The 27821-nt window shown below is 41.6% G+C and overlaps 2 protein-coding genes across 9 annotated transcripts in view; one reads left to right on the top strand and one right to left on the bottom strand.

Annotated features, from left to right (window-relative positions):
* The window catches only part of Boc (BOC cell adhesion associated, oncogene regulated), a 72766-nt gene extending 61546 nt beyond the window's left edge, over positions 1 to 11220 (bottom strand). For 2 of the 6 annotated variants that reach the window (XM_063224974.1, XM_063224980.1), the window contains exons 1-2: positions 11081 to 11220; positions 6907 to 6998 (exon numbers count right to left, since the gene is read on the bottom strand). The gene's annotated coding sequence lies outside the window, so the exon portion shown is untranslated. Of the gene's footprint in view, positions 1 to 6906; positions 6999 to 10497; positions 10711 to 11080 lie in introns of those variants that run through there. The other 4 variants (XM_063224976.1, XM_063224975.1, XM_063224978.1 and 1 more) reach the window with 4 other exon arrangements.
* Positions 10323 to 27821, top strand: part of LOC134470499 (cuticle collagen bli-1) — a 43821-nt gene continuing 26322 nt past the window's right edge. The window contains exons 1-2 of one of the 3 annotated variants that reach the window (XR_010039430.1): positions 10323 to 10574; positions 12653 to 12832. Coding sequence is in view for 1 of the 3 variants with exons in the window: in XM_063224981.1 (XP_063081051.1) it covers positions 10500 to 10574; positions 10703 to 11491 (864 nt within the window). In the remaining 2 variants the exon portion in view is untranslated. Of the gene's footprint in view, positions 10575 to 10702; positions 11492 to 12652; positions 16301 to 27821 lie in introns of those variants that run through there. The other 2 variants (XR_010039429.1, XM_063224981.1) reach the window with 2 other exon arrangements.

The raw sequence follows: 27821 nt of genomic DNA, 5'->3' as shown, positions 1-27821 counted from the left end.
CCCCCATGTGCTCCTCCGTCTGTCTGTTTAGGAATGCGATGCAAAGGTCTGCACAGCTGATAGTTCCAGATGTGGAACCCAAACACAGGCAGCTCCTAACTGTTTAGCGGCCTGGATTAAACTCTGGTAGCCCAAGGGTCAGGGATGTTCAGGGCAAGATGGGAAAAGGACTGGGCTGCACACACGCAGGTCTTTATACAGGTGAGTCCCAGCACAAGACTTTGAGCTCCTCTTTTTCTAGGCCCTGCTGGCTATAGACATTCGGCACAGGAAAGGACAGAAAGTCGTGTTTAAAAAGAAGGAAGCTACCAAGTGAAAGAAGCCAGTCTGGAAAAGCTATATATCATGGCATTCAAGTTATCTGACATCTTGCAAAAGACCAAACTACAGACAGTGTAACTAAGAGGCTGCTAAAGATTATGGAAGGGAGAGCAAGGAAGAGATGAACAGAAGCACAGGGGGTTTCTAAGGCAGTGGAACTATTACTCGGTGTAATCCTGTGATGGTAGATATATGCCCCCATACAGTGGTCAAAACCAGAAGATGTACCACAGCAAGAAGGAACTCTAACGTAAATTATGAGCTGTAATTTATAATAATGTGTGTTAGTATTGTGTCTTCAGTTGAAACAAATGTACCACATCAACAGAAGATGCTAATTAAAAGGAAAATGGGTAGGGGTTAGATAATAGAGGAAACTTGATATGGCATCACGTCTGTGTTTTGTTTAATTTTCCTGCAAATCTTAGACTGCCCAAAAGGCCACTAATTTAGAGTAATATTAATTTTTAAAATGGAAAAGGCCCCTGTTACCTGGTTAAATGTTGGGTTTCAGGATCTAGTTATGTAATTTTTCAAGCAAATTTTTCCCCCTATGTAGTCAGCACAAGACCTCCTTGGATCTTCATCCCTTTTAAACTTTTTCCTCTGCTTCAAAAAGTAGAACTAAGTAAAACTATTTGAGATACAATCTGAGTCAGATCTCTGCCCCTTTAAGTGGACACCCAAACCCTAAACATTCTCGTCCTTACAACAGTGGAGACCCAGTCCTCCCCTGAGGGGAATGGAGCTATTTGAGAGTAGTTTTCTCCATGCTCACCAGGTCTGGCAGATCTCAGATTCGACTCAGGTTGCCAAAGGAGAGCTCGGCAAAGTGGATGGCTCAGCAAACTCCAGATGAACGCCTGGCTACAAACTCTTAGGGAGATGAAGGAAGAGCAGGGCTGCCCTGCAGCTCCTAGTCAGGCCATGCACAGTGCTAGGCATAAAACAGACGCTCCATAAATTCTTAAGAGTCTGATAAGAAAGGGACAGAGGGGACATCCTGTGTGCAACATGTAATCCAAGGTAAATGCTATGCAAACTGCTATCATATGTGTTCTTTAGGAGATAGTAACAAGGAAGTTTTACATGTTTAATACACACACACACACACACACACACACACACAATTTTTGATCTCCAGCTGATCAAAACCCTAAGTGTGGATGCTGAGGTCTGACTGTGTTACATTTTGTTTCAAACTCCTACTAAGTTCTTTGGAGAATGGGGAGAATTCTGCAGGCTGGAATAGAGGAGAAGCAGGTGGTAAGCAAATGAACAAACAAATACATGTCAGTGTGTGACAGGGTTGACAGGAGAGTGAATGATGGTGGAAGCTCTTGAATACAAGGCAGCCAGGGGAAGCAGCTGGTGTCATGAGGGAGGGTGCGTGCAGGTACCTGGGAGGTGCTTCTGGGCAGAGGATACATCCAGGGCAAAGCCCCTGAGGAGGCACCACGCGGGTGGGAGTGAGGTCAGAGGGGAAGGGATGGGCCCAGGGCACAGGCAGGTGCTTAGATTTTTCTCTAGTTGAAACAGTGAGCCATGGAGAGTTTTGAGCAGAGAAGTAACCTCCACTGGCCAGGTCAGATAAAGGAATAGGAACCTAGGGCCGTAAGTCACAAGATCCTACAAATATGGAAAGGTAAAGCCAGGGTTCTTTACCAATTTAAAATGAAGTTTGAAGGCCAGGCATGTAGCTCAGTTGTAGAGTACTTGCCTGACATGATCCCCAGCACTGTAAAACTCAATAAATAAAAATGAAGCAAGACGAAAACAGCAGGGCCAAAGGTGACCCCAAGATTTCTGCATAACTGACAGGATGAGATAGCTGAAGTTAAGCCGGAGGAGCAGCAGAGAGGAAGGCTGCAGGTGAGGGTCACCCACTTTCCCGAGGACCCCTCACTTTTTCTTGGCATCATTCCTTTCTTGTTGAAGACTGAGCCGGTGGGAGCTGCACCGCAGGGTCTCCCACCTGTTGTTCCTCTGTTCCCAGCAGAACCTTGCTTCCATTCCATTGCTTTTTCCTTTGCTGATAACAATGGCTACTTTCCACTGGGTGCTCCTGACACATTCAGGTGCTTTCTCTGTTTTCCCTTGGAAACAGCCTTAAGAAACCAGGCTCTCCGAGTTTAGGAAACTTGCCTAGGGCCATACACCTAGCGACTGGCAAAGTCAGGACTGAAACCCATCCTGCTTCCCTCCAAAGCCGCCTTTTAATCAGGATGCCACAGAATCTTGGTTCTGGCCATGGCTCCAGGTACACAGAACCCTCCTGTGAGTTTTGTTTTCCCAGAACTTGGTCCAGGACTAGTAACAGTCACTCCAGACTTCTGTTCTCTTAACCAGGCTCTTCCAGAAATACCCTGAACTATTTCTGTTCTTTTCTCTTGCAAGGAAAAGTGTTATCCAGAATCCTGTTGTGAGGGTTTTTTCTCTCTCTATTCCAGCTGCATCCTCACACAATTTTGCCATGAGGGAGGGGAAGAAAGCTGGTTGGGAGGGACACGGGAGAGTTCCTGATGATATGACCAACTGGCCTCTGATCCCAGCTCCTGCACTGGCAGAACAAAAAAATCTATCCACAGAAGCAAATGCATCCCTGCACCCAGACTTTGACTTCTGACCAGCTCCACAGAATTTCGTATCTCTTAATTCAGGACAGATGAGTCCAGGTGCCACAAACCGTGAGCTTTTGAGGTAACAGGAACATTTTCAATCAAAAGTGTCCTTTTTGTGCCATTTCACTGCATTCTGATGGTATTCTGAGAAAGCAGCTTGCAAGGACGGGAATACAGGCACACAGAGTTTCTATCACTTCCCCCTCACTGTCTCGGTCCCGTCTACATTTTAAACCCAGGAACCCTGTGTCTCCTCACACCAAGAACATTTGGCTGCAGTCCTTCCATGTTTGTTAAAGAAAACAAGTAACAACAGTAACTACTTATCCTCTGAAGCCAAATCTCCACCACTCTCTAAGCCAGTCGGGAGAGGAGTATTCACGCTTCTGCAGGTAACTGCCTGTCGAATTCTTTCTGCTGGCTGCACTGTGAGTATTTGCCTGGAAGGTAGCATCTCCTGTCAGTTACCTGTCTGTCAAAGCTGCTACTTTCTTCCCCAGGGTATTTTTCTGTACAAGCTGCCACTTCTCCTGGCCACTAAAAGTATCTGCTGAGCCTAATACTTCCCCCCACACACACACATACATGGACGACAGGGAGGACCTGCTTGACCAGACTTGCAAAGCTCCTAAATGCAAGTACATTCATTTGGCAGCTACAGTGGGAGCAAAGATTCAGGACAGCCAATTCAGATAATGTCCCAGGAAAAGGAAAAATTGTCAAGAGCCGTGTTCTGAGCTGAAACCTAAGATGGAGGTCGCTCTCACCACTATCTGCAAAGTCTGACCCTGGCTGCGACACAAAGCCTGGTTTTCCTGGGCTACTACTGCTGTTGAGCTGTTCAAAACCTTCCTATTGTGATCTCATTTTTATACTCCTGTCATTTAATATGTTTCATGAAGGTCCTCACCTGTCCCTTACATGACAGCTGCAAAAAAAAAACCAGTTCTTCTGAGCTAAGGAGGCTCTGCGGTTTGCCCAGCTGCAAAACCTGAGTTTTGGAGTCAGCAGACCTGCAGTGAATTCTTGGCTTTGTCACTTATGAGCTGTGAATCCAGAACAACAAGTCATACAGTGATTTAAGCTCCAGCTCTCTCATCTGCCAAATAGCATAAGAATGCCCACCCATCCTCACAAGAAATCCAGGGGGTTGCAGGACCAATGCCTGCAGTACTCGGTACAGGGCTGGCACACAGTAGGCGGTCACTAAATAGCAGCTACCACTCTGGCTATCACTGGAAGGAGGTGGTGGCAGGCAGAGCTGCCACTTCAGCACTGAGATCAGCTGACCTCAGGCTGTGCCCCTTGCTCCCAGTTGATCCTAAGTGATGTGGCGAGTGGCTGTCCCACGAGGTTCGCTTCTCTGTCCACGAGTGAGGATAAGGACTCTTCCCTCATGTGGGGCTGGGTACCTGCAGTGCATGTTTGCTTACCCTCCTGGGGAATGGGGGTTGCTCCCTAAACACAAAGCTTCCTTTGCAAAGTCAGGGGAACAACAATGAACTGCATCACAATACCACCGCCAAGCAACTAGTTCAGTTCTTTAAACCCACACTCAAAACTTGTATGGCATGTCAGTGAAGGGGAGACTGGTTGCTAATGTGAAACCCACCTATAGAAAGCTACCTTGTTGTTCCCCTTTGGAAAGGGGCACTAAGCTCCTCCAGCCCCCTTCTTTCATTGTCACAGACCACCCACTGCAACTCGCTGGCAAGCTGCCACAATCCTGGCGGGCCAAGGGGCTAACTCCAGGGTGCAGTCCCCAGCTCCATCTCTGCAGCAGAAGCCTATAGAGGGAAAGGACCTGACTGTGGGGCTGTCACCTGGAGCCGACTCAGCCTTCACAGATGGCAGACCACCAAAGGTCTCAAAGAAGGCTTGCAGGTGACTGTTTTAGAGGTCTGCACACTGCAAGACCCATTAGAATTCAACTCTTGGCTGCCATATAGCAGGTTCTTATACAACTTGTTCACTACAAAACATCCATTCATAATGACAGAGGTAAACAGCTGCAAATTTCCATGACTTCATGTGGTCTCTCATGCAAAAGAAGGCCCTGTGCTGACTGAGGGCATTAATGAATAAACCTCATTAGGGCACAGCGAACGAAGAAGGAAGACCTACTGTAATCCCAGTGTGGAGTAACAGCAATGAGACAGAAAACAGAGAGACAGTCAAATGGGAGAGATGATTTGTGAAATAATTAAGAGCAGCCTCTGCTTTCATAGAAAAGCCAATAAACCCTGAACCTCCCAATTTTCCTCTCCAATTAACTGTGACCCATACCTAATAAACCTGCTGGGATTGTAATATTAGGTAAGTACAGACTAGTAAAGGCACTTGGCTTAGACTAATCTAGAAAAATATTGGCAGAGACAGGGAAAGTGGGGGAGGCCTCTTTTCCACAATCCAGCTGCAGCCCCATCTGGGTGGGGCCTCAGCCCAGGCAGTCCACATACCCCCCTCCCTACCTGTTACTCTGCCACGTGTGATGTTTAGTTCTCGGCAGCCTGGAAGGTATCTGAGCAATTGGAAAAGCCCAGGGACTTTTACTTCCCTAAAATAAATTTCCCCATTTCTGCTAGTCTTGGAATGATTTCAGGCAAACAGCAGAATATAGTGCACATGGAATTGAAAAGCACGATGCTGAATTCAGGCGTGTGCTTCTCACAGCTAAAATCTGACATAGATGAGAAAGAAAAGAAATCTGCCTGTTTCTCTTTTTCGCCCTCAGAGCTATTCAGTAATTGGTTTTGGAAACATACCCAAGACCCAGATTTCTGAGATTTTACATTCAATGCAGAGATTCTACAACCCAAGTTTCCTAAAATTAAAACTCCTCTAGCCTTGAAATCTCATTATCTCCAGCATATTATCTCCATCTTGCACTGAGGAAATACGAACTTTGGGGAAGAAAACAGCAGACTCCTATAGGCAGGGGTACAAGAACATTTAGCATTATAGGTCACACTTTTAGGTTTAAGATTCAGCCTGAGATTTCTTTTTCTGCAGGAAGTCTTTCTTCACTGACCACTTCATGTGCTTTGACACTAGAGTCTGCTTCATACTACAGAACCCTTCCAAGTAGCAATGGAATTCTGAATGCTGTGGACTCCAGGACTGATCCCTGCCAACCCACGCCATGAGGCCAGGCACACAACATGGATTCAATAACGGCCTGTTGAAAGGAAGAAGACTCTAATTTGCACACACTGTGTCTATATTATCTCGTCCAACATTCTTCAAACTCATTTTGGAGAAAAGTAACATGCTTTTGCTATACTTTCCACTGCTCAGCAGCTTTTGGGTTATTTTTCTCAACCCTACTTACCTTGCTCATAGTAACATTTCTGGTTACCAACCAGAACTAGTTGAGACTATCTCAACATTTTCTCTGGCAACCGAATTAAGGTGACTGTGTATTACTGGCTATAATCTTTCTGCTATGATTTCTTCTTACTACCCAATAATCCTGTCTCAAACATCAAAGGCTTTCTTTGAAGATAAAGCCAAATTCACCATTAGCAAAAGAGAAATTATTTCCTAGCTTTATTTCAAAAGATGGAAAGAAGTGGAATCACTCTGGTTTTGTGAGATAAACAAAGCCTGATACATCAAACCACAAGACACTCACTGTAATGTCAGTGACGCATACGTACTTGGCTCTCTTCACCAACCCTAAGCAGGGTTTCTCCACAGCAAGCTTAGACTCCAAATCTCATAGTTAATGATTTATATCCAACATGTCTGATGGTTGGCCTCAATGAAAGAGGGGTTCAGATGGCTACCATAGGCTTTGACTAAAAGAATATATGAGCTGCTAGAAACAACTTGAAGTTTATTCCAAATTTTACTCAAAGCTAGATTCTTCCCATACTAAAGGATGACCAAGTAGTAACACAAAACATGAAAATCCAGGAGATTAAATAGGCAAAGATACCAGACTGGAAGGAGAAAACCTCACCTACTTCTTCTGCTTCTTCGCTGATACACTCAGTTGATAAGAATGTTGACAAGACTTCATGGGTCATGGGTTCCAAGAAGCCTGTTCTGGGACTGAGGAAAAAGAGAATTGTCTCATCTTTTGAACAACAAAATAATTAGGTCTGAATATTTTCTTTTTATAAGGTGCATTGCTATAAACTATAGTAATTCCTTATTAATCTATTTTATGAATAAGAAAACAGATCAAAAGCAATTTTCCTAAAATGACAGCTTTTCTTAAGTGTTCAGTTACCTGGCTCCTTGGTAACAGTTAAGATAAACAATGGATTAAGAACAATGTTAGATTATATAGACCCACACTACCTTGTATCCAGTAGTATACTTTCATCAATACTCACCAAATATTATTTTAGAACATATTATAAGCCTCATATAATAAAGTGGGGCTTATTATAGGGATAGGGATTACTCTAGGGAGGAGACTTGGGATGACAGAGTGGCAGGCAAGAACTAACTCTGCAAAACCTTAGGGTCAGCTACTGTAGCGGTCCGGCTGAAGCAGAAGACTCCTAGTGAGGCAGGATTACCATGAAGTAGGACACAGCCACACCTAACAGGGCTGAGAAATTTGGATTTTAAAGTTGAGTGGTGACCTGATGGGACTGAAAGATGACAGAGCGGTGGTGATAGGTGAACAGTCAGGGCCCGGCCATGTGCCACCAGAAACTGTCATCAGGGTATCAACAAGCACAGTGATAACAGGAATAGAAATGGTGGTGCAGATGATGGAAAAACAAAGGGAAGAACAGGAAAGACCGGGCAAGCCTGGGGAAGGGGTCTGACTGCAGCAAGGAACTGGGGAGTGGGATGAGAGAGAGGCAGGAACAGATCTGAAGAAGAGTGAACGGAGTTCAGAGCTTTGGCTAGGGGTCCAACCTGCTCCAACAGGAAGGTCACTTCTACAGAGCCTTTAAACCATCCTTCCTTCAGTCCATTCTCCCTCTTCTCTCCGTGAGCAACACAGAAGGCTCCCAGGGCAAAATTCTTTCTTAAGAAGGCTTTTTGTAAACATGGACTTCTAGATTAAAAACAAACACCCTCTTTATTCCACTCCCTGATCCTAAATATTTGACTCATGCTCATAAATTATGAAAATATTGCATGGTAGGGTTCTATGTGGAAGCACATTTAGGATTTGGCTTGCTTCTACCAACAGCAAAACCGCTGACTACATAAGTTCTCCGTAAGACTTTGGTGAAAATGTAGAGATACTTCAGGGCTGTCTGATGACGTGAGTCCATACTTTGAACATGGCTATGTAAAAAGTATGTATGCACGTGGGTGAATAACAGTAAGTTATAGTATGGGATTGTGGGTACTTGTAAAAGCATTTCCATAATTAGTAATATATGATTGTATAATAAATAAAAATCCAGGGAGAACCACTCTTTGACCAAGGAAAGTTTCTGTCCTGTACAAGGGCACTCTCAGCAAGGTGTCAATGCACCACAAGTATTTGCTAAATTGAAATATGGAAGTGACAAGAAGTTACATATGTTAAAGTAAACAGATTTTCCCAGTAGGAAATATTGTTCTCTCCCTCCCTCTCCACTCTATTCTTTTCAAAGATAGCAAGGGGATTTGGAGTTTAAAGAAAAAGTCCAAACTCCCAATGCGTAAGAGCTTTTTTGGTGCCAGGTTAGCATGTTCTTTTTCAAAGGCCACAAAGTACTGGGCTGCAATTATCTAGCACACAAGGGTCTTCAGTCTTCAGTTGCAGTTTGAAAGACAAGGAGAGATAAGCCCTCAATTCATTAAGCATATCAGTGACTGCTGAAATTTGAACCCAGACCCCCCAAGGCCCTAGGCGCACTAAGATCACCAGGCTCACTTCTGGCCTTCTTAAATGCAGAATGTGTGTCTGTGTATGTATGCATGCCCTTGGGGAAACAATCAAATATTTCATGAGTAAAATCTATTCGTCCTCAGGCTAGGGCAACCACAGACAGCTGCTGCAGAAAAAGGGGATCCCAAACAGTGGAAGAAGAAGAAGGTAAAACCTCTGGACTCATTTAGCAGATGAAAAGAAACAGAGCTCACACTCTGTCCTTATCACAAGTCGGCTGACCAATTAGCAGCTAAGCAGGGTCCTCTCCCCACACACTAAGACCCCCCCCCCTTCCTCGCTTGTTGCAGTCAACAGGCTGACCATCCTGGCCTCTATCCATCTCTCCTGCCCAAGTAAACCCAGCCCCCTGTGCCCTGAGCAGTTTGTCCAGAGTGATGGCTGCTCCTGCTGTGGTGCTTGTCTGAGATATCCTGAAGGAGGATAAAAAGGATAACGCCTGCAGTCTGCACTCTCAGGCTTCATAAGTGTAGACAGACTTTAGCTTCTTGAAGGGCCAATTTCCGAGTAATAAATCTCCATAGTAACAGGCATGTCACCAAAAAGGCACAAGAGGGCAGGTCTGATGTCTTTCATTTTTACTTTTTTGCATAAATTCACTTGAAAAACTAACCTGCCAGGAAAATCATAAGCCCATTGCTGTTTCCACCCACATCTGTCCTGCTGACCCTAAGGTGCTTCAAGATTACCATTCTGGGTTTCATTTACGAGACCATTAAAAAGTGCCAATTATAAGACCTCAGAAATGTTTCTGGGAAACCTGTTACACACCTCTAAATGGCCAACCTCTTAAGATTCACTTTAAGTACAGTTCAAAAAACAGGTCGCCCAGATGTATGAGCGTCCCAGCCCCCACCTGGGCCCAACAAGCCTGTTTTAATACTTTTCATGCTGCCTTCAAAAAATGAGGATGGATTTATTAGCTGTAACCAGAGGGATGAAAAACCATCACAGCGATGGGCTGCCAATTTAGGATCCAGTCACAGAATAAATCAAAAATGTTTACACATTTAAGACTTAAATAAAAAAAAATAAAGAAAAAAGACATTCATTAAAACGCTCTATACTTTCAAAGTTCTGGGTAACAAAGAACTTGGCGACAAATCTGTGTTGGGTACAGGGCATCTGGCAATGACACAGGGGTCTGAAGCCAGGATGCTTTTGACTCAGTCTACTCAAGGAAGGCTCTCTGGATCAGAAACTTTTTCGAACCATTTGAGCTTGCAGCAGAGATGCGGGAGCAGCAGCACACCCCACCACACCCAGAAAGTGCCTTTTTGGGATGGCTGGTATGTGGTTTGGGTATTCTTAGCTCTAACTGCCACATCTCTGAAGGAACACAACTCTTCCAAAAGACCGCCTTCTGCCATTCTGTCCTCTAAATACAACTAAATAAATCCATCTCTAGGGCCTGGAAAGTTCTGCTAGGTCCACCTGCCTCTCACCCCTCAAAGCTGTCCTGTCACCTGGAAAAGCAAACTAGCACTGAGCCCCAGAAAATCATGAAGTTCTTCCTAAACACACCGAATACTCTTCCTGGCTTCCTAGTCCTCTCCATAGCCCTTTCCCATTTACCCCAGAGATTCACGTCTCCACCTTCTCACAGTTACACAAATAAAACCCCAAGAGCACAACCCCAGGGGGATGCTGTGGACGCGCATGTGTACACACACACACACACACACACACACACACAGCGCTTACCGATGCCCAGCTACACAGCTACACAGACGCCTGGAGACGCCGCTCCCCAGCTTCACCCCTTCTGCTCCTCCAGCTCGGTGAGCTTCTCCAAGGTTATTTAGCTCCTATCCGCTGGGATTCTCATTTTAGCAGTTTCCTTTTCAAATGCCAATGGTGACAACCTCCCCCCAGAAGACAGCAAATGAATGGCTCTATGCATTTGCAGACACCGAGCCGGAACCTCCTTTGGGCCTGCTCCGCTCCGGGAGCCGGGGCCCTGGGGCAGCCTTCGGGACAAGTTCGGGAGGTCGGGCTGGGCCTCTTTCCACCGAGCAGCTCCAGGAAAGGCGGGCGCGCCACCACCCCGCCCGGCCCGGCCCGGCCCGGCTGCAGCTGGCGCAGCGCGGGGACCCCGCCGTCCACCTCGCCCAACTTCTCGCACCGCGCTCGGCCAAGTCCCAGCCCGAGCGACCGGCGAGCGCTCGCACCCGCGCCGCCCCGCGCGTCCCGGCAGCCGCTCGCCGCGCTCCCCCTACCGCCTCCAACGCAACAAATAAACACAACTTTTTATGAAAAGAAAATAAACTCCAGCGACGTGACTCACCTCTGGGAAGGGCGAGCCCGGGCCCGGAGGCCAGTGTGGTGGGCGCGAGGCAGCCACGCAGCGCTGCGCCGCGCGGACACACGACGCGTGCGGGGACACACACGGAGACACGCACACACACCCCACCCGAGAGCGGTCTCACCGGAGCCACAAAGCAGCCCCGGACCGAGAAGTCGCCTCCCAGGGAGGGAGGGCGCGTGCGGGCGCGTGTGGCTGCGGTGGGGGTGTGCGCGCGCGTGTGTGAGCGTGTGTCTGTGCGCGGCCGTGGACACCGCGAGCCCAGGTTCAGGGTCCCCCGGGCAGGAAGCAGGAGCCACGGCGACTGCGGGGGCAGCAGGCGGACAAGGCTGGGGACGTCTCGCTCCGCGCACCCAATCCCTCCATATGGAAGAAGCTTTTTTGGATGACTGAACTTGCAAACAATTCCTTCTTTTGCTTCTCCTGCTTAGGAGCCTCCCATTGCTGTGCCAGGAGAGGAGGGGGAGAGGAGGAGGAGGCGGAGGAGGGGAGGAGCGAAATGGAGCAAAGAAAAGTCTTGGAAAGGAAGCTGGAAACTCACACACACGGAGACACGCACACTCCCCCAGTCTAGGGCAGTTGCAACCCTCACATCCACTTTCTGCTGCAGATAGACTTGCGCTCCTCCAGTATTTTCTTTTCCATACTACAAGTACCTTCCGGTACCTTCGCCCTCCCCTGGCTTCACCTAGAACCCCATGCTTCCCTCCTGTTGCCCTCTCTATTCTTTCTCTCTCTCTCTCTCTCTCTCTCTCTCTCTCTCTCTCTCTCTCTCTCTCTCTCTCTCTTTTGTATTTTTACCGGTACCAGGGATCAAACTCACGACTACAGGCTTGCAAGGCAGGCGCTTATGCCGCTGAGCTAAATCCCCAGCCCCAAGCCCTGTCTATTCTCTCTCTGCCCTTTTCTGACGTCCACCTCTAAATTGTTTCCTTCATTCTGTAAGCAAACTGTTCCATTGTTTCCTTCATTCTGTAAGCAAACTGTTGCATAAATCAGTAAAAGTAAACTTATTTTTATTAAAGACCAGGGCCCCAGTCTCCCCAATACGACAAGGGTAGTCCAGAAAATGATATGGCAACGTGTGTTGGGGAAGCCCCAAGGCCACCTCCCCAGTCTTGGTGGGTCAGCTGGGGATGGTTTGCCTCTGTCATCAGTTGACAGCACCCTGGCCTACATTCATCATACCAGATGTAGCAGCCAGGACAAGGAGGCGGCATGTGAGGGGGTGGTGTTAGCCACCGCAGAGAAAAGTTAGTCACCACTGTGTGCGTGTGCTGGGTGTACAACATTCAGAGCAATGTCTCAAACTTGGGCAGTCGTAGGAGTCTAAAAAGTTTCACACAATGCTGACTGCTGGCCTCACCTCCAGGTTCTGATTCTTTATGTTTCTGCTCAGTGAGAATTTGCCTTAAAATTTTCAGGTGATGGAGGATTTCTTTTCTTCCAGGGTACTGAGAAGTCAAATGCTGAGTGGGTGGCCAGTAGGGTCTTCTTATGGAGGGGTGAAACACAGATTGTGAAGGATTATTATCCCCTGTCCACCTATTGCAGTAGAGAAAATGAAGACCAGAAGGAGTTGTCTGTTCCAAGTGAACCAAGTGTCTACCAAGGTCACGGGGAAGCTCTCTCCGGAGTGGGTCAGCCAGACCAAAATTGTGAGCAGAGGTGTTGCCTCCCCGCTGTGATGGAAGATGAGCTGCACTGGGAGCCAGAAAACCACAGTGTGACTGAGTAAGTCACTTACCCTCCCTAGGCTGTGTTTTGCTTTCTCATCAGTAAAAATACATGCTTTGTATTGAGTATATGATTTTAATTGAATCTGAAACAAAAAAAAAATGTCTAAAAAAGCAACAACAATGTGTTCTGATCCATATTTTGTGCTGCTCTCCCCCCCTCACCCCCTGCATTTGTTAATTCCGGCAGGAGCCAATTTTCATTTTGATTTTTCTGGTCCTTTTAGCTCTGCATGCCTGGATTATTGGGCATGTTCCTGTGGCAAAATGGGTCAAGTGGATGATCTATTTTCAACAAGAAAGTGCAAAGTCTCTGAATTCACTCTTTGAACCTCCTGCTTGCATCCCCCTTCCCTCTCCTGACCTCCTACTTTTCTTCTCTTTTAATCTTTCACAATCTCCCAGAACATTCTCAAAGACCTATTTTTCTCCTGGTTCAATGACAATATTAGCTTCCACCTTCTTATTGTCTTCCTTCTGAGGCACAGTTCAGGACAACAAGGCCCGCAGACCACCCTCAGTACAAAACCCTTCATTTGTCAGGGGACTGGGTCAGCCAGGCTTCCACTAGAGTGAAAATTCTAACCTCCTCTCAGATCTTTACGCAGGGGCTCCAGCTTTCTGTGTTTCAGAGATGTATTCCAAGCATCACTCCCACTGGCACTGATGAAATTATTTGCGAAGTTCTCAGATCGATTGCTTTTTAAAATATTCCTGTGAGTGTTATACATTGTTTAACATCTCGAAGATATCTCCTATCCCTGCATGGCTTTCTTGTAGGTCTTCCCATTTCCTCCTGTATTTGCCTCCACTTAGCCCCAGTTCTGTATCAAAGTGTCAGCCCTTACCAACACTATTTAGCCAGCAGAGTGAAGCCTGGCCTTCTGCCTTCCTTAGCTGATGATCTCAAGCTGATCATCATGGCTGCCTGCCTTTCCTAAAGTTTAGACAGAATGCAGATCATAGTTTCATGGAGATTTAACTCAGCTGCCACATCAAGCATGCTGTTGGGAGTTCAGATATGTTTGCTGTTTTTATGACTTTGTATTTGTGGTTGTGTCTGTTATTACTCTCTTTTTTTTTTTTTTTTTTTGTACCTGAGATCAAACTCACGACCTTGCACTTGCAGGCAGGTACTGTGTCACTGAGCTTTATCCCCAGCCCCTTGTCATTACTCTTTTTATAAGCTCACTATATCTCTGAACTCCTTCTTTACTTCCGTCTTCTGTAGTGTGTTCCTTGTTTAACTCTCCCTTTCTCTTTCTATGAGCCTCCCTATCCTAACTCCAGTATCCTGGACAACTAAAGACTGATTGGAGCCTGGGCTCACTGAGGTGCCTTTTGCTACTCTCTGTTCTGATACTGGTGATTTATGGACATTCACTCAAAAGGAAGCATGTAGGGTTGCAGTGTAGCTCAGAGGCAGAGCTCCTGGCTGGCATGCACAAGTCCTGAGTTTGATCCCCGGCAGTGTAAAAAAACAAATAAATAAAAAAGGAAATGTTTAGTATGGAAGTAATCACCACCTGAATTTATTATGCTGAAAGGAGGTTGAGGGATAGTGGACAGGGGCTGCAGGTCCGTATAAGTCACTCTGTCCTGAGTCTGTGCAGCAGGGTCTGGAAGGGATAAGCAGAGTAACAGGAAAAGATGTTCCATCCTCTGCGTGTGGCAGATATTCCACCACTATCGTATAAACTGGGATATCTGGAAAAGATGTGCTGAGATTACTAAGGTGTAGACAAAGACATGTAGGGAATTGATTTTTCCTGTTTTACTATAAATCTGTTTTCCTGGTTATGAAATATATGCACTAAAAATTCAGAAAAATATAGAAAAATAAAAAAAGGGAAGAAATCATATTAATCATACTACCCAGGGCCAATAGCTGCTAGTATGATGGGGTTTTTCCTAGTCACTTTTATGTCTCATCAATTCTGATTCAATTGGAATCATATACTTTACACTGAGCATATGATTCATATGGAATCAGTTGAAAGGTATTTAAAGGTCAACACAAGCAGGGAATGTTTATTAGTTATCAGTACTATTTTTTATATGAGCTTGATAATTCTTGCAGGAGCAAGTTTCTTTCTTGATTTATTGTATATACTGGGTTTTTTTTTTTTTTTTTTGTCCTGTTAGTACTAGAGATTGAACTCGTGCTAGGCAAGCTCTCAAACACCACTAAATGACATTCCCATCTTTTTTTCTTTTTTTTTTTTTTTTGAAGGCTTTCTTGCTAAGTTGCCCAAGCTGGCCTTGAATTTGTGACCTTCCTGCTTCAAGAATTGTCTTTTGAGTAGTAGGCCTGCAGACATACACCTCTACCCCTGGCACAGTTGCTTTTTAAACATTCTACTGATTATTTTCCCCGTGTTATCAAATCTTCTTCAAAGTTTGACTTTAATAGCTATGCATTACCCCATCAAGGGCAGAAACTACTTACTCTATCATTCTTCTGTTGTCAGATAATTAGGTTGCTTTTATTTTTATTATTATCTATTATACCAGTTGACTAAATGTCCTGTCATACATCTTCATCATTCTGATTATTTCCAAAAGGTGAATTCTTATAGTAGGAATTTTGGGTCAATAAATAAAACATAGCACTTTAAAGATACTTGTTGGTATTATCCTCCAATGATTCCGTTGCACATTTCCAACTCTCGTTATTCTAATAAAATTGAGACTATTAAACATACAGAGTCAAGTGGAGATGTAATTGAATTATACAGTTTGGATAATTGCACTCTCCAGATAAAGAAACTGCCAAATATTCACAATAGTGGAAACAGCACTCGAATGGGAAGACTTGAACAATAATCTCCTACTATGTGAACTCAGTTGTAGTTAGGATCTTATTTAATGTATTCAACAATGCTCTGAGAAACAGGGCTGTGATTATTGTGCACCTTCCTTTCCCGGCCTCTGTGTTGGATGCTGTGTGTACATTCAGTTTAGAATTCCCACAACTGTTTGACATAGATGCAATTATATCCACTTTACAGATAAGGACAATTATATTACTTGCCCAAGATTATGATCAAGTAAGGGGCAGTTCAATTCCAAACAGTGCAGTATGCTATTTTCTTACAACAGTATCATGAGTTTTAGGTTATTTATTGGAATAAGAAAATATATTTAGAAGGTGCTTGAATTTTGGTGAACCATTAAGAAATCTTTTATGGGTTTTCTAGTGACTATTTTAAAGGTATATTCAAATGCATTCAAAGACTAAAGGTAACTTCATAACTGTGTACAATACTACAAGAGTCTAAAGATTGTGTATTATATGAGAAAAGAGTTCTGATGTATGAGTTAAGATTAAAGGCTAGATGCGAAAATTCACAGAACTAATTAGTAAACTGGGTTTTGTATACATTCCTCCTTTCAAAGCTAATGTACGAGTAAAGATGTTTTGCCTTGATAAGCGATATTAAAAATAAAATATGCATAAACTCAACTTCCTAGTTTAAAATTCTAGTTGTTGAATGTATTAAGCTTTTATTTTATTAAGACAGTACCTCAGTACATTTTCAAAATAAATGCATAAGTTATTTCATTAACTTAGAATTAGGAATATTCACTCTCACTTGCCCTTTAGCAGGGCATTAATTAGTTAGCTGAGCTGGTCTACCTGTCTATGCTGGGTATCACAAGGGCTACTAGACCAAGAAATGTGCTAGCTGTTCTAAAATATTTGTGGACTAGATAAAAAATTATGAATGAAAGCATAAGATTGACCGATGCAACAATTAGTAACCAATGCAAAACAGCATATAATTAAAGTCTAAATTGCATGGTTGAACAGAATTACAGGTGAGCCTGGCCCAATGCCATTTATTCTTCAGACAAGTTAAGCTGACGGGTACTGAATTCTCTAGCCCTGGGCTACAATGGATTTTCCTACTGGCCATGTGTTCTGTTGGTTTTAAAAGATTCATCTCCGTATCCTCATAAGGCTGTGTCTATGGACAGGTATACATACCCTGGGGAGAGGATGGCATGGAACAAGAAAAAGGGATATTGCAGAATCAAAACAAATATGGCTATTACAAACTGTGCTCCTATCAGCAGGGGTGTGCCTACATCGCTGTAGTACAAAAGAATTATTTCAGGAAGACACCAAGAAGGGGGATAACTGGATCAAATAGAACCTCTAGTTTTAGTTTTTTGAGGAATCTCCACAGTGGTTGCATCAGTATTCACTCCTGCCAACAGTGAAGAAGGGTTCATTTTCCCTGTAGCCCTGTCAGCATTTGTTATTGGTTGAGTTTTTTGATCATAGTCATTTTTTTTGAGTCAGATAGAATCTCAGTGTTGTTTCAATTTGCGTCACTCAAATGACCAGTGACGCTGAACATTTTTTTGTATATTTATTTGAGATTTCTACTCCTTTATCTGAGAAGTGTGTATTCATTTCAGATGTTCTTTTTTGGGTGGGTCTTTAAATTTGAGGCTGTATGATTTTTTGAGTTCTGTATATATTCTAGATATCAGTCCTTTGAGGAGCAGCTGGCAAAAATTCTTCCCTCTCTATGAATTGTCTGTTCACTCTGTTGTTGGCTTATTTTTCTAAGAAAAAGCTTTTTAATAGATGAGCTCCCAGTGGTTGATTCTTTGTGACATTTCTTGTGTGATCAGGATTTTGCTCATAAAGTCTTTAATCTATACCAGTGTCTTTAAGAGTTCTACCTATTCTCTCTTCCAGCATATTTAGTGTTTCTAAATAGATCTTCGACCCATTTAGATTTTAGTTTAGTGCATGATGAGAGACATGGATCTAGTTTTAGTCTTTGGTATGTGGAAAACCACTTTTTCAAGCACCATTTTAAGAAGAACATATTTAGATCCTTTACTTAAGGTAAGGTGTCTGGAGTTGTTTCTGTATCATCTAATCTGTTCCACTGAAACTTGGGTCTGATTTTTTGCTTTTGTTTTTTTAACCAGAACTGTGATGTTTTTATTACAATATCTTTGTAGTATAATTTTTGTTTGTAGTATAATTTAAAGTCAGTGATCATGTTGCCTCCTGCCTTGCCTTTGTTGCTCAGAATTGTTTCTGCTATTCTAGGATCTCTTCTGGTTCCAAATGAATTTTAAGAATTGGTTTTTTTCTAATGCTGTGAGGTATGCTGTTAGTATTTTGTCTGTGATTGGATTAAATTTGTATAACAATTTTGGGACTATTGCCATTTTCACTGTTTGTTCTTCCTACCCATGAACAAGGGATAACTTTGCATTTTCGGATAAACTCTTAGGTCTCCTTTCTCAGGGTACTTTAATTTTCAATGTATAGATTTTTACTTCCTTTGTTAGATTGACTCTGAAGTATTTTATTTTTTTTGGATGGCATTGTGAAAGTGTTATTTCTCTAATTTCTCTCTCAGTGCCTTTGTTGTTTGTGTATAGGAATGCTATTGATTTTTAAGTGCTAACTTTGTATCTAGCTACTCTACTAAATTTGGTTATTAAATCTATAAGTCTTTTGGTGGAGCTCTTTGTGGTCAGAATTCTACATAGAGTATCATGTCATCTACAAATAATGATAATTTAACATTTTCCGTTCCTATATTTACTCTTTTTATGTCTTTCTCTTGTATAATTGCTCTGGATAGTGTTTCTACAACTACATTGAATAACAGTGGTGACAGTGGCATCCTTGACTTGTTTCTGATTTTAGAGCAAAAGCTTTCCGACTTTGACCATTTAGTATAATGCTGGTTTCTCATACATAGCTTTTTATCAGTTGGAGATAAAGACTATCTATTCAAATTACCCTTCAATCAATGAATGGATAAAGAAATGGTGATTTTGTACAATGGAGTACTACTCAGCCATAAAGGAGGATAGATGACATATTTCTAGGTAACTGAATGTACCTTGAGACCATACTCTTAAGGGAAATAAATTAGACACACATATGGAAATACTACAGTGTTTCTCTGGTATGAGAAACCAAACGTATAAATAAGGGCCAAAATGTATAATAGATATTGTGAAATAGAAAGAAAATGTTCAAATGGGAAGGAGAACTAGGGAGAGGGAAGAGGGAAAGGAAGAAGGAAAAAAATAAAAAATGAGAAAAGAGGGAAAGTTGGAAACAAAGCTTTTACAAATAAAGAGGGGAAGAAGGGTTGAAGGGAGGGTAAGGGAAAGGGAAAAAAAGAATCAAGACATATCATGCACAGGTACAAATTCCCAATGATGACTGTGTTCATTATGTACCTAGAAAATATACCAATAAACTTAATTAAATAAAAACAAATATGGGTTTGGATCCAATTTTTAATTTTTTTATTTTTGAGACAGGTTCTCACTATGTAGTTCAGGCTGACTTTGAGCTCCCTGTATAGCCCAGGCTGGCCTGGAAGTCATGGTATTCCTCCTGTGTCGGCTTCCTGAGTGCTGGGATTATAGGCATGCTTCACTATGCCTGGCTTGAATCCAATCTTTATAAGCTGTGTGATCTTGGGAGAATGAATTACTTACTCCTCGGAACCCCAGTGTGCATCTGTCAAATTTCACAATAATACATACACAGTATGAGAGAGTTAGCCTACCATGTTCTTCTGATGTAACTATACCAGCTGCCTAAGGCTGGTATTTGCTCTGATGTGGAGTTCCTATGTCACGAATATTATTATGCTAGAATTAGGAAAATCCACTCTCATTTGCCGTAGCAGGCCATGAGCTAGTTAGCTGAGTCTGGACTCCCTTTCTATGCTGGTACCCAAAAAAAGACCACTTATATTAGTAAAAGTTCAAGTTGGATATAGAGAAAAGGAAAATAGGTTAGTCTAAAGCCATTTCTGTGTCCTGTCATGAATGCTTGATTTTACACTCTTTAAGCCCCAAATAAAATCTGCCTGTTGACACTGAGTTCCACCTGAGACCACTCTTTCAGGATATCAGATTCTCTAAAGCCTGCCCAGCTCCCATTTCGTCCCACACGAAACCCCCACCTTCACAACCCCTTCCATCTGTTCTTCTCAGCATCCCTCTCACGTTTTAGGCTGAGAAGCTCGGACTCTGGAGCTCTCGCCCAGACTCCAGCTGTTTGATATTGTGTGGCAGACGGCAGCATAGAGCAGGGGCGAGAGATTCCAGATGAAAGCAAAAACTCAAAGAGAACTGGACCTCAGAGCTTTGATACTAAACTCAGTGGGTAACAACCTCCGTTAAATTTGTTCAGTCAGCCATTTAAGAGGAAAGAAGTTTCTCACACATCCTGTATGGGTTTTTAGCAACAGGATGCTTCCACAGAGGGGAATCGATGTTCCAGGGACTGAGCAGAACAGAATCTAATGCCAAAACTACTGCTGAAAATTTAGAGATGGGTAGTGTGTTGGCTTGCTTTACTCCAATGATATTTTGTTTCTCTTTCACAAGATACTGGTAATTCATTGACAGTTTTAGCCACAGCAACAGAAAACCAACTATGCCCCCACCCTACCCAACCCTACCCTGCTTATTCCATGCTGCACAGACAGGCACAGATGAATAATGAGCTCATACTATGCCATTCTCCTGGTCACAGAAGGAAGGCTGACAGTGACTGCAAGGTCTCCATAAGCCTCAAGACAGAGCCAGAGAAAGAAAAGAAGTCATCAGATGCTGGAAATGGTAGTCTGGAAGCCTCCTTTGCACCTTTTTCAATTCAGAAGCCGGTCCCATTTTCTTTGCTTGTTATTGGTGGGAATCACTAACCAGGAATGGAGATTTGATAGACCCAATTTAAGAAGTGTCCGCTTCTGAAACTCTGCTTGGCATTATGGAAGGACTAAGCACACTAATCACACAGTCCACTGATTATTAATCCTTTTAAATCCATAAACTTAGCCTTTATGCAAGCAAGATGATGATGAGGTCAGTTATGTCCCTGTTCTCTGACGGCACTCTTGTTCCTTTGACATAAGGGGTAAGTGCTTTCTCATCTGGTCCAGCTCAACTCTTCAGGCTGAGTCCTCTTACCTCATCCTGTGCCCTGGCATATTCTAGCCATTTTTCTGAGTTCCACACTTTCTTATGCTTTCCAGCCTGCCCAGTTTCTGTCATTTCTAACTTAAACTTTGTCTCTTCTCTTCATCTAACTTATTCTCCAGAACTTCCTCTAACATAATTTCCTCTAGGAAAACTTATCTGAGCCTCTTTTTCAAACTCAACTCTAATTATCCTCCTATATTTTTTTCTTGCCTTTGTCTTGATTCTGGCATAAGCTTTGCAATTGCAGTGGTAGTGATAATTGTGGATCTCCCTGTCTTTTCTTCTAGGCTGGGATATTCGCAGATTCAAGGGCAATCCCTGTTCACTTCTAGTGTTCAGCACAATACCTAGCACAGAGTGGGTGTTCAGTACATAAATGTGAGCAGAAGAATGAATAAAGAATGAACACAAGTCAACTACTCTTGTTACAGCAGTTGAAGTCTAGTGAATTCTATGAGGTCTCGAATATCAAACAAATACTAATAATTTTGACATGAGGTAAAATCAGTTTTATAACAGAAACCGAGGCTCATTCTTAAGGCAAGTTAAGACTGGTTTGTTTTAGATATAAAGCTATATGACAATTATGTCCTATTTTGCATTTAGATGCTAGCAGTATGTTTGAAATTATAGCATGTGACAGACTTTGAGTAACATTTTTAACTTTTTATTTGAGAAAATTTAAGCCACATAAATTGTAAGAAATAATAATACAGAGATCCTGTATGCATTTCATGTTTTCCTCCACAGCACAATACCTACCCTAATTAGAGTGTAATATCTTAATCAGTTGACAGCAATACAACATCTTTCTTATCCAGATTTTGTCAGATTTACAAGTATACTCATTAGTGAGTAGTTATATATTTTAAAAATAATGTGTTGATCCAAAACAATCTATAGATTCAATAGAGTCCACACAGAAATCTCAATAGCATTTTTTTTTTTACAGAAATAGGAAAAAATCCCATTCTAAAAGTAATAGAGACTCACAGGAGACCTTGAATAGTCAATAGAATTCTGAAAAAGAACAAAGCTGGAAGCCTCATACTTCCTGATATCAAAGAATAATACAAAGCAATAGTCATTAAGGTGGTATGAGATTGACATAACGATAGCTAAATCAATAGAACTGAATAGGCAACCTAGAAATAAACCCTTGCATATACGGCCAAATGATTTTGGAGAAAGGTTCCAAGACTACAATGGAGAAAAGATACTTTAATAAATTATGATGAGAAAGCAGGATATCTACATGCAAAAGAAAAATGTATATATTTATACATACCACATATATGTGGCATATATATGCCACATGTAAAAATTAACTCAAAATGATTGAAAACCTCAAGCTACTCAACTGTTAGAAGAAACTTTAGATAATAAGTGTCAGGATGTTGGATTTGGCAATGATTTCTCAGATATGATGTCAAAAGAGCAAACAACAAAATAAAAAATAGATGAGTATTAGTTTATCCAATTTAAAACCTTCTAGAATTCCAAGGAAACAATGAACAAAGTAAAAGGATAAATTACAGAATGTAGACAAGAGTGATTGTTATACTGAAAGTGATTAATACCTAAAATACATAAAGTACTTCTTCAATGATTGTTATACTGATAAGTGATTAATACCTAAAATACATAAAGTACTTCTTCAAATTGACAATAAAAAATAATCTGATTGGAAAATGGACAAAGATCTTGAGTTAGCATTTTCCCAAAGAGTATAACAAGCACATGAAAACATGCTTAATGTCTTTAATTATTAGGATCAGGCAAATTTAAACCACAATGAGACATTACCTCATCTCTAATAGGATGTTCACTATCAATAACAATCACAAAATATCAAGTGAGAGCAAGGATATGGAGAAATTAGAATCGTTACACATTGTTGGTGGGAATGTACAACTGTAGAGCCATTATGGAAAGTAATATGAAGATCCCTCAGAAAATTAAAAGCAGAATGAATATAGGATCTAGCAGTCCCACTACTAGATATATATTTGGAAGAACTGAAATTGGAATCTCAGAGAGAGAGCTGCTCTTCTGTGCTCACTGAGGTACTATTCACTACATCCAAAAAATAGAAACCAGATGTATGGTAGAGAAAAGGTGATGTGTACATATAATTTATTATTATGCACCCTTTAAAAAAGGAAATCTTGTCACATTCCACAGCATGGATCAATCCTAAGGATATTATGCTTTCAAAATGAGTGAACCATAAAGAAGTATCTAAAATCAGCAAAATCAGAGAAATAAACAGTGGAGAGGTGACTATTAATGGCTGTGGGGAAGAGGTAGGAGAAATAGTGCTTAGTTTTAGAGCTAGAAGCTGAAGAATATAGAACTATGTTGTGTAGCAGTGTGAATATATGCAACAATACTGAACTGTACACCTAATATGACATAGTTAATGTTGTGGGTTTGTATCACAATTTTAAAAAATAACTTGTGGTGTACTGTGTCTGTACAGTCCAGCCTCTGAGTGAGCACTGTCAGTAAGAGTCTGGGCCATTCCAAGCTGGTCTCATAAAAGATGAGCTTTAGTTTCTTCCAGAATGATTACAGCAATAAAAATTCTTCTTGACCTGATTTCTGCTTTAGACCCTGCAAGACCCCCTATATAAATTTTTTCCTCTTCTAATAAGCAAGGCCTGGTTTCTGCAAGACCTACATCCACCATTCTCTGCCAGGTGACAACATCCTCCAGGTAGCTGCTTGGTTTGAATAAAGCTTGAGTGTGTCCCTCAGAGGTTCATGTGCTGAAAACTTGGTCACTTGTTGAAGTGGTGGAATCTTTAAAAAGTGGGATTGGTGAAATATATTAGGTCACTGAAGACATGACCTTGGGAAAAAATTAATATAATTCTTTTAGGACTCCAATCAGTTCCCACAAGTGTGAGTTACAGAACAAGCAAGGCTGCCCCTTGCTTTCGGTCCTGCTATGGGATTGCTTTCTCCTTTTGCATCGTTACCCCCACAATGACATCTATCATGTTGTAATATAGCTGGAGAGGCCTGTGTCAGAGACTAAATAGACAGGAACATCTGATCATGGTTTTTAAAACTCTGAAATTGAGAATTAAATAAACTTTAGATTGCAACTTTAGATATTTTGTTATAGCATCAGAAAACAGACTAATACACAACTTTAAGGTACAAAATAAAAATTCAGGGTCTCAATCAGAAGTGGTGAAGTCAACCTTTTTTTCCTCACAACTCACAAGGCAGGTGACTGAAAAGGGACTGTAATCTCACTGAGTCATGCTAAGGAATGGGATAGAGGCAAGAGTAGTCACCTGCCAAATATGCTGTGGAGCTGCCAGCCAGCGAAGAGGTGGAGGAGAGCCACTGCCTCACTTCTCCTTGAGGTGACTGTGTTGCTTTTCTTGACACTCTGTCCTTCCTACACTTGCACTCAAGACCTCACCAGGGGCCAGAGTGTGAGTAAGGTTACGAACTGGGGGAAGACTCAGAACAAGGGATTGGGTAATCAAAAACTTACCCCAGTGAGGAGGGAGTAAGAAGGTGGCCCACGGGAGCTGAGGCTCCAAGCCTCCCGTGCAAGCTCTGTGGTCCCACTGAATTTCATTTGCAAAACAATTCACCGGTTCAAACCCTATCTGCCTGCCATAAAACTGCCAAGGCACACCGATGCAAAACTCACCTGAAACTGCCATCTTTTCCTCTTCTTGGGGTTATGATCCTGCCCTTTCCTCTTCAGTGGGGTCTAGGACTCTTGAGAGAGAACAGTGAAACTTTGTTACATTTGATCTTTCTCCAGTGAATGTGACAGACATTAGCAAAGTCTCACTTGCTCCTGTATGTCTCATGTTTTTAAAAATATTAGTCTCGAATCAAACTGCTTTAGTAACACCCTAACCACTTAGCTGTCTGAGAGACAAACACAGTCATGGCTCCCCCTTTTACTGTACAATTCACTCTCAGTGGTCGCTACCTGTGGTGCTGCAAATCCTAAATTTCTCTAGGATTCATAACCACTCAACCCCTTCTGAACTACCCTGGTGCAAACTTCATCATTTTTTACATGGAAAATTACAGAAGCCTCTTGATTAATTTCTCTGTCTTCCATCTGCCTCAATCACTAGTCTTTTGCCATATGCCTCATGGAGACAACTTCAGGATGGCAAATCCCTGGCACTGCAAAAGAAGGGATAAAAGACAGAAAAGAAATGAGGAGCTTGATTATGTCATATCCCTCCTGTTAAAACTGTTCACTGGGCTCACTGACTACTTTTAGGGTGAAATCAGCTCCTTAGTAAAGTGCACTTAACCTTTCACACTGATCCTAAGCAAGTACCTCCACAGCATGATGGCCAATCATTCATTTCCTTCACCATCAGGAATGTTTAATAATATTCCAGGATCATTTACATCTCCAGCTCTTTGTGTATAAAATGCCCTTGCTTGGAGTAACTTTTCTGACCTCCTCGAACAAACTCCTAACAAATTTCTTCACCAAAGCTAATCCTACAAGCTTAATTGTTAGTTTCTTGGTGCCATTTGCCCATCACAGTCTCCTAAGCTAAGAGAGATCCCTCTTATCTGAGAAGTTCTATACCATAATGTTCTCCCTAATCAAAACACATACTGCACTGTTCTATAGCTAACTATTTCAGGCTAACTTATTTCTCTGTTGGAAGCAATGCCCATTCACATCTTCAGTTTTTCTTACCGAATGTAGAATCCATGAGGCCCAGGCCTGGGATTCAACTACTGTTGTGGTCCTAATGTTTTATATAACTTCTGGAATAAGGTAGGAAATGTGCAGATATTTGCTGAGGAAAGCAATCAAAGGGGAGAGGGAAAGGGGAAAACGGACCATCTTCCAGCCTGTAACATTTCTTTCCTTTCCAGCTGTGGTACGCATCCTCCTCCATTAGCTGCTTGATGTCTTAAGAGTCTACACAAATTGGCAAAACTTTTCCCTCACTTTGGGGCCTTTTCATGTGAGACATAGAGGTGCCAATCCTTTTTTTTTTTATTTTAAAGAGAATAAAACAAAAGAGGACAGCACAAAGCAAATCAGAACAGAACAATGTAAACAACACAGCACTTCACAACAAGACAACCAAGTATTAACAGTAGCTACCATAATGTCTCTTTCTTTGAAGTAGTTGAGCATACCTTCACACAGAACAATATCAAACACAACAGACTAGTATAACATCGTTCACAGGAATGAAAGTATTACAGGACATTCAAAACCAAAAACAGAAAATGAACAATGGCTTCTATAATATCGCATTTTGCATTAAAAATTGTTTATACTATCACACATGTTAAAATCCAATAAGATACAACATGATAGAACCGATGGAAATAGAAGAACAAAAGCAAGGTAGGACTTCAAAACAAGATGATATTAAATCATCAATGGCTGCTATAATGTCTGGTTTTCTTCAAAATAGCGGTTCATACCATCACACATAATAAAATCAAACAAAACAAAATAAAACCATTCCAATCAATGAATGAAAACATTGTAAGGCCCCAAAGCAATATAATAGGGAATCATGATTACCATAAAATCTTATGTACTCTTATGATTTCTTATACTAGAGAGACTATACAGTATTTTTATATATGAGTTTGACTTATTTCATTTAAGATTATGGTCTCAAGTTGCATCCATTTATTTATAAATATCTCAATGTTTGACTTCCTATTAACTTGATTTGAAGCCCTGTATTCCTCTCACCATCTTGTTTTGACTGACTTTATTCTATTCTGTTTTGCTTGATAGTATCGTTTGAGGGTATAGGTAACTATTTTGCAGACAATAAGATTCACTATGATGCCCATTCTGGTTTGACTATTGTCTTCTTTTGAAGTCCTATAATGTCTCCAAACTTTCAGTTTTATTGGTTTTGTTCTGTACTGTTTTGTTCACTTTTATTATAACTGATGATATAGGCAATTCTTTTTAAGATATCAAGAAGCATTATGGTAACCATTGTTGATCACCTTGTGTTCTGTTTTTACGTCATGTACTATGTCCATCCTTTTGATTTGACTGACTCTGTTTTGTTATGTCACATTTGGTTTTATTCTCTTCAAAAAAAGTAATAAGAACTGTGGGAGTAATAAAACCCAAAATGTGTAATTGTTATTGTAAAAAAGAGAGGAAAAAAAAGTGCTCTAAAGGATATAACTGCATGTATATTTAAGTGTATAAGATAGATAACCATATTACTGAGTTTTTGTTGGATCACTGAACAGAACTGTTTGCAGTCTCACTGTTTGAATGTCCACTTTGTATGCTTTAATTTTTTTGTAACTTGAACAACTATTTCTAAGATGACAATATGTAATCTATTAACTACTGATTTCTTACTGTTCATTTTTTTTGAAATTCTGTATTACTTGTACCCTTTTTTTGTTTTTTTCTTTTTCTCTTTAAATAAAATTTAACATTTTTATTCATTCCTCAGTTGATGGGCACTTAGGTTGATTCCAAGATCTGGCTATTACAAATTGTGCTGCTATAAACATGAGTGCACATATATCACCGTGGTATGATGCTTTCAGTTCTTCTGGGAATATGCCTAGAAGTGGAATAGCTGAGTCAAATGGGACTTCCAATCCCAGATTTTTGAAAAATCTCCAGACTGACCTTTGCAGTGGCTGCACCAATCTGCACTTCCACCAACAGTGCAGGAGAGTTTCTTTTCCCCACAGCCTCTCCAACATTGGTTGTTGGTAGTTTTCTTGATCCTGGCCATTCTTTCTGGAGTGAGATGGAATCTCAGTGTGGTTTTAATTTGCATTTCTCTAATGACTAATGATGATGAACATTTTTCATGTATTTATTTACCATTTGTATTTCTTCATCTGAGAAGATATATTTTTATCCAATTTGTCTTCCAATAGATTTAGTGTTTCTGTTTTAATATTTAGATCTTTGATCCATTTAGATTTTATTTTAGTATATGGTGACAGGCATGGGTCTAGTTTTAGTTTTCGGC

Source organism: Cavia porcellus, unplaced genomic scaffold (assembly GCF_034190915.1).
Source record: "Cavia porcellus strain 051 isolate PalLab524CR breed Dunkin Hartley unplaced genomic scaffold, mCavPor4.1 scaffold_15, whole genome shotgun sequence".
In the NCBI taxonomy this organism is placed as follows: Eukaryota; Metazoa; Chordata; class Mammalia; order Rodentia; family Caviidae; genus Cavia; species Cavia porcellus.
The sequence above is the reverse complement of the archived record's forward strand: the minus strand, read 5'-3'. Positions and strand labels throughout refer to the sequence as shown.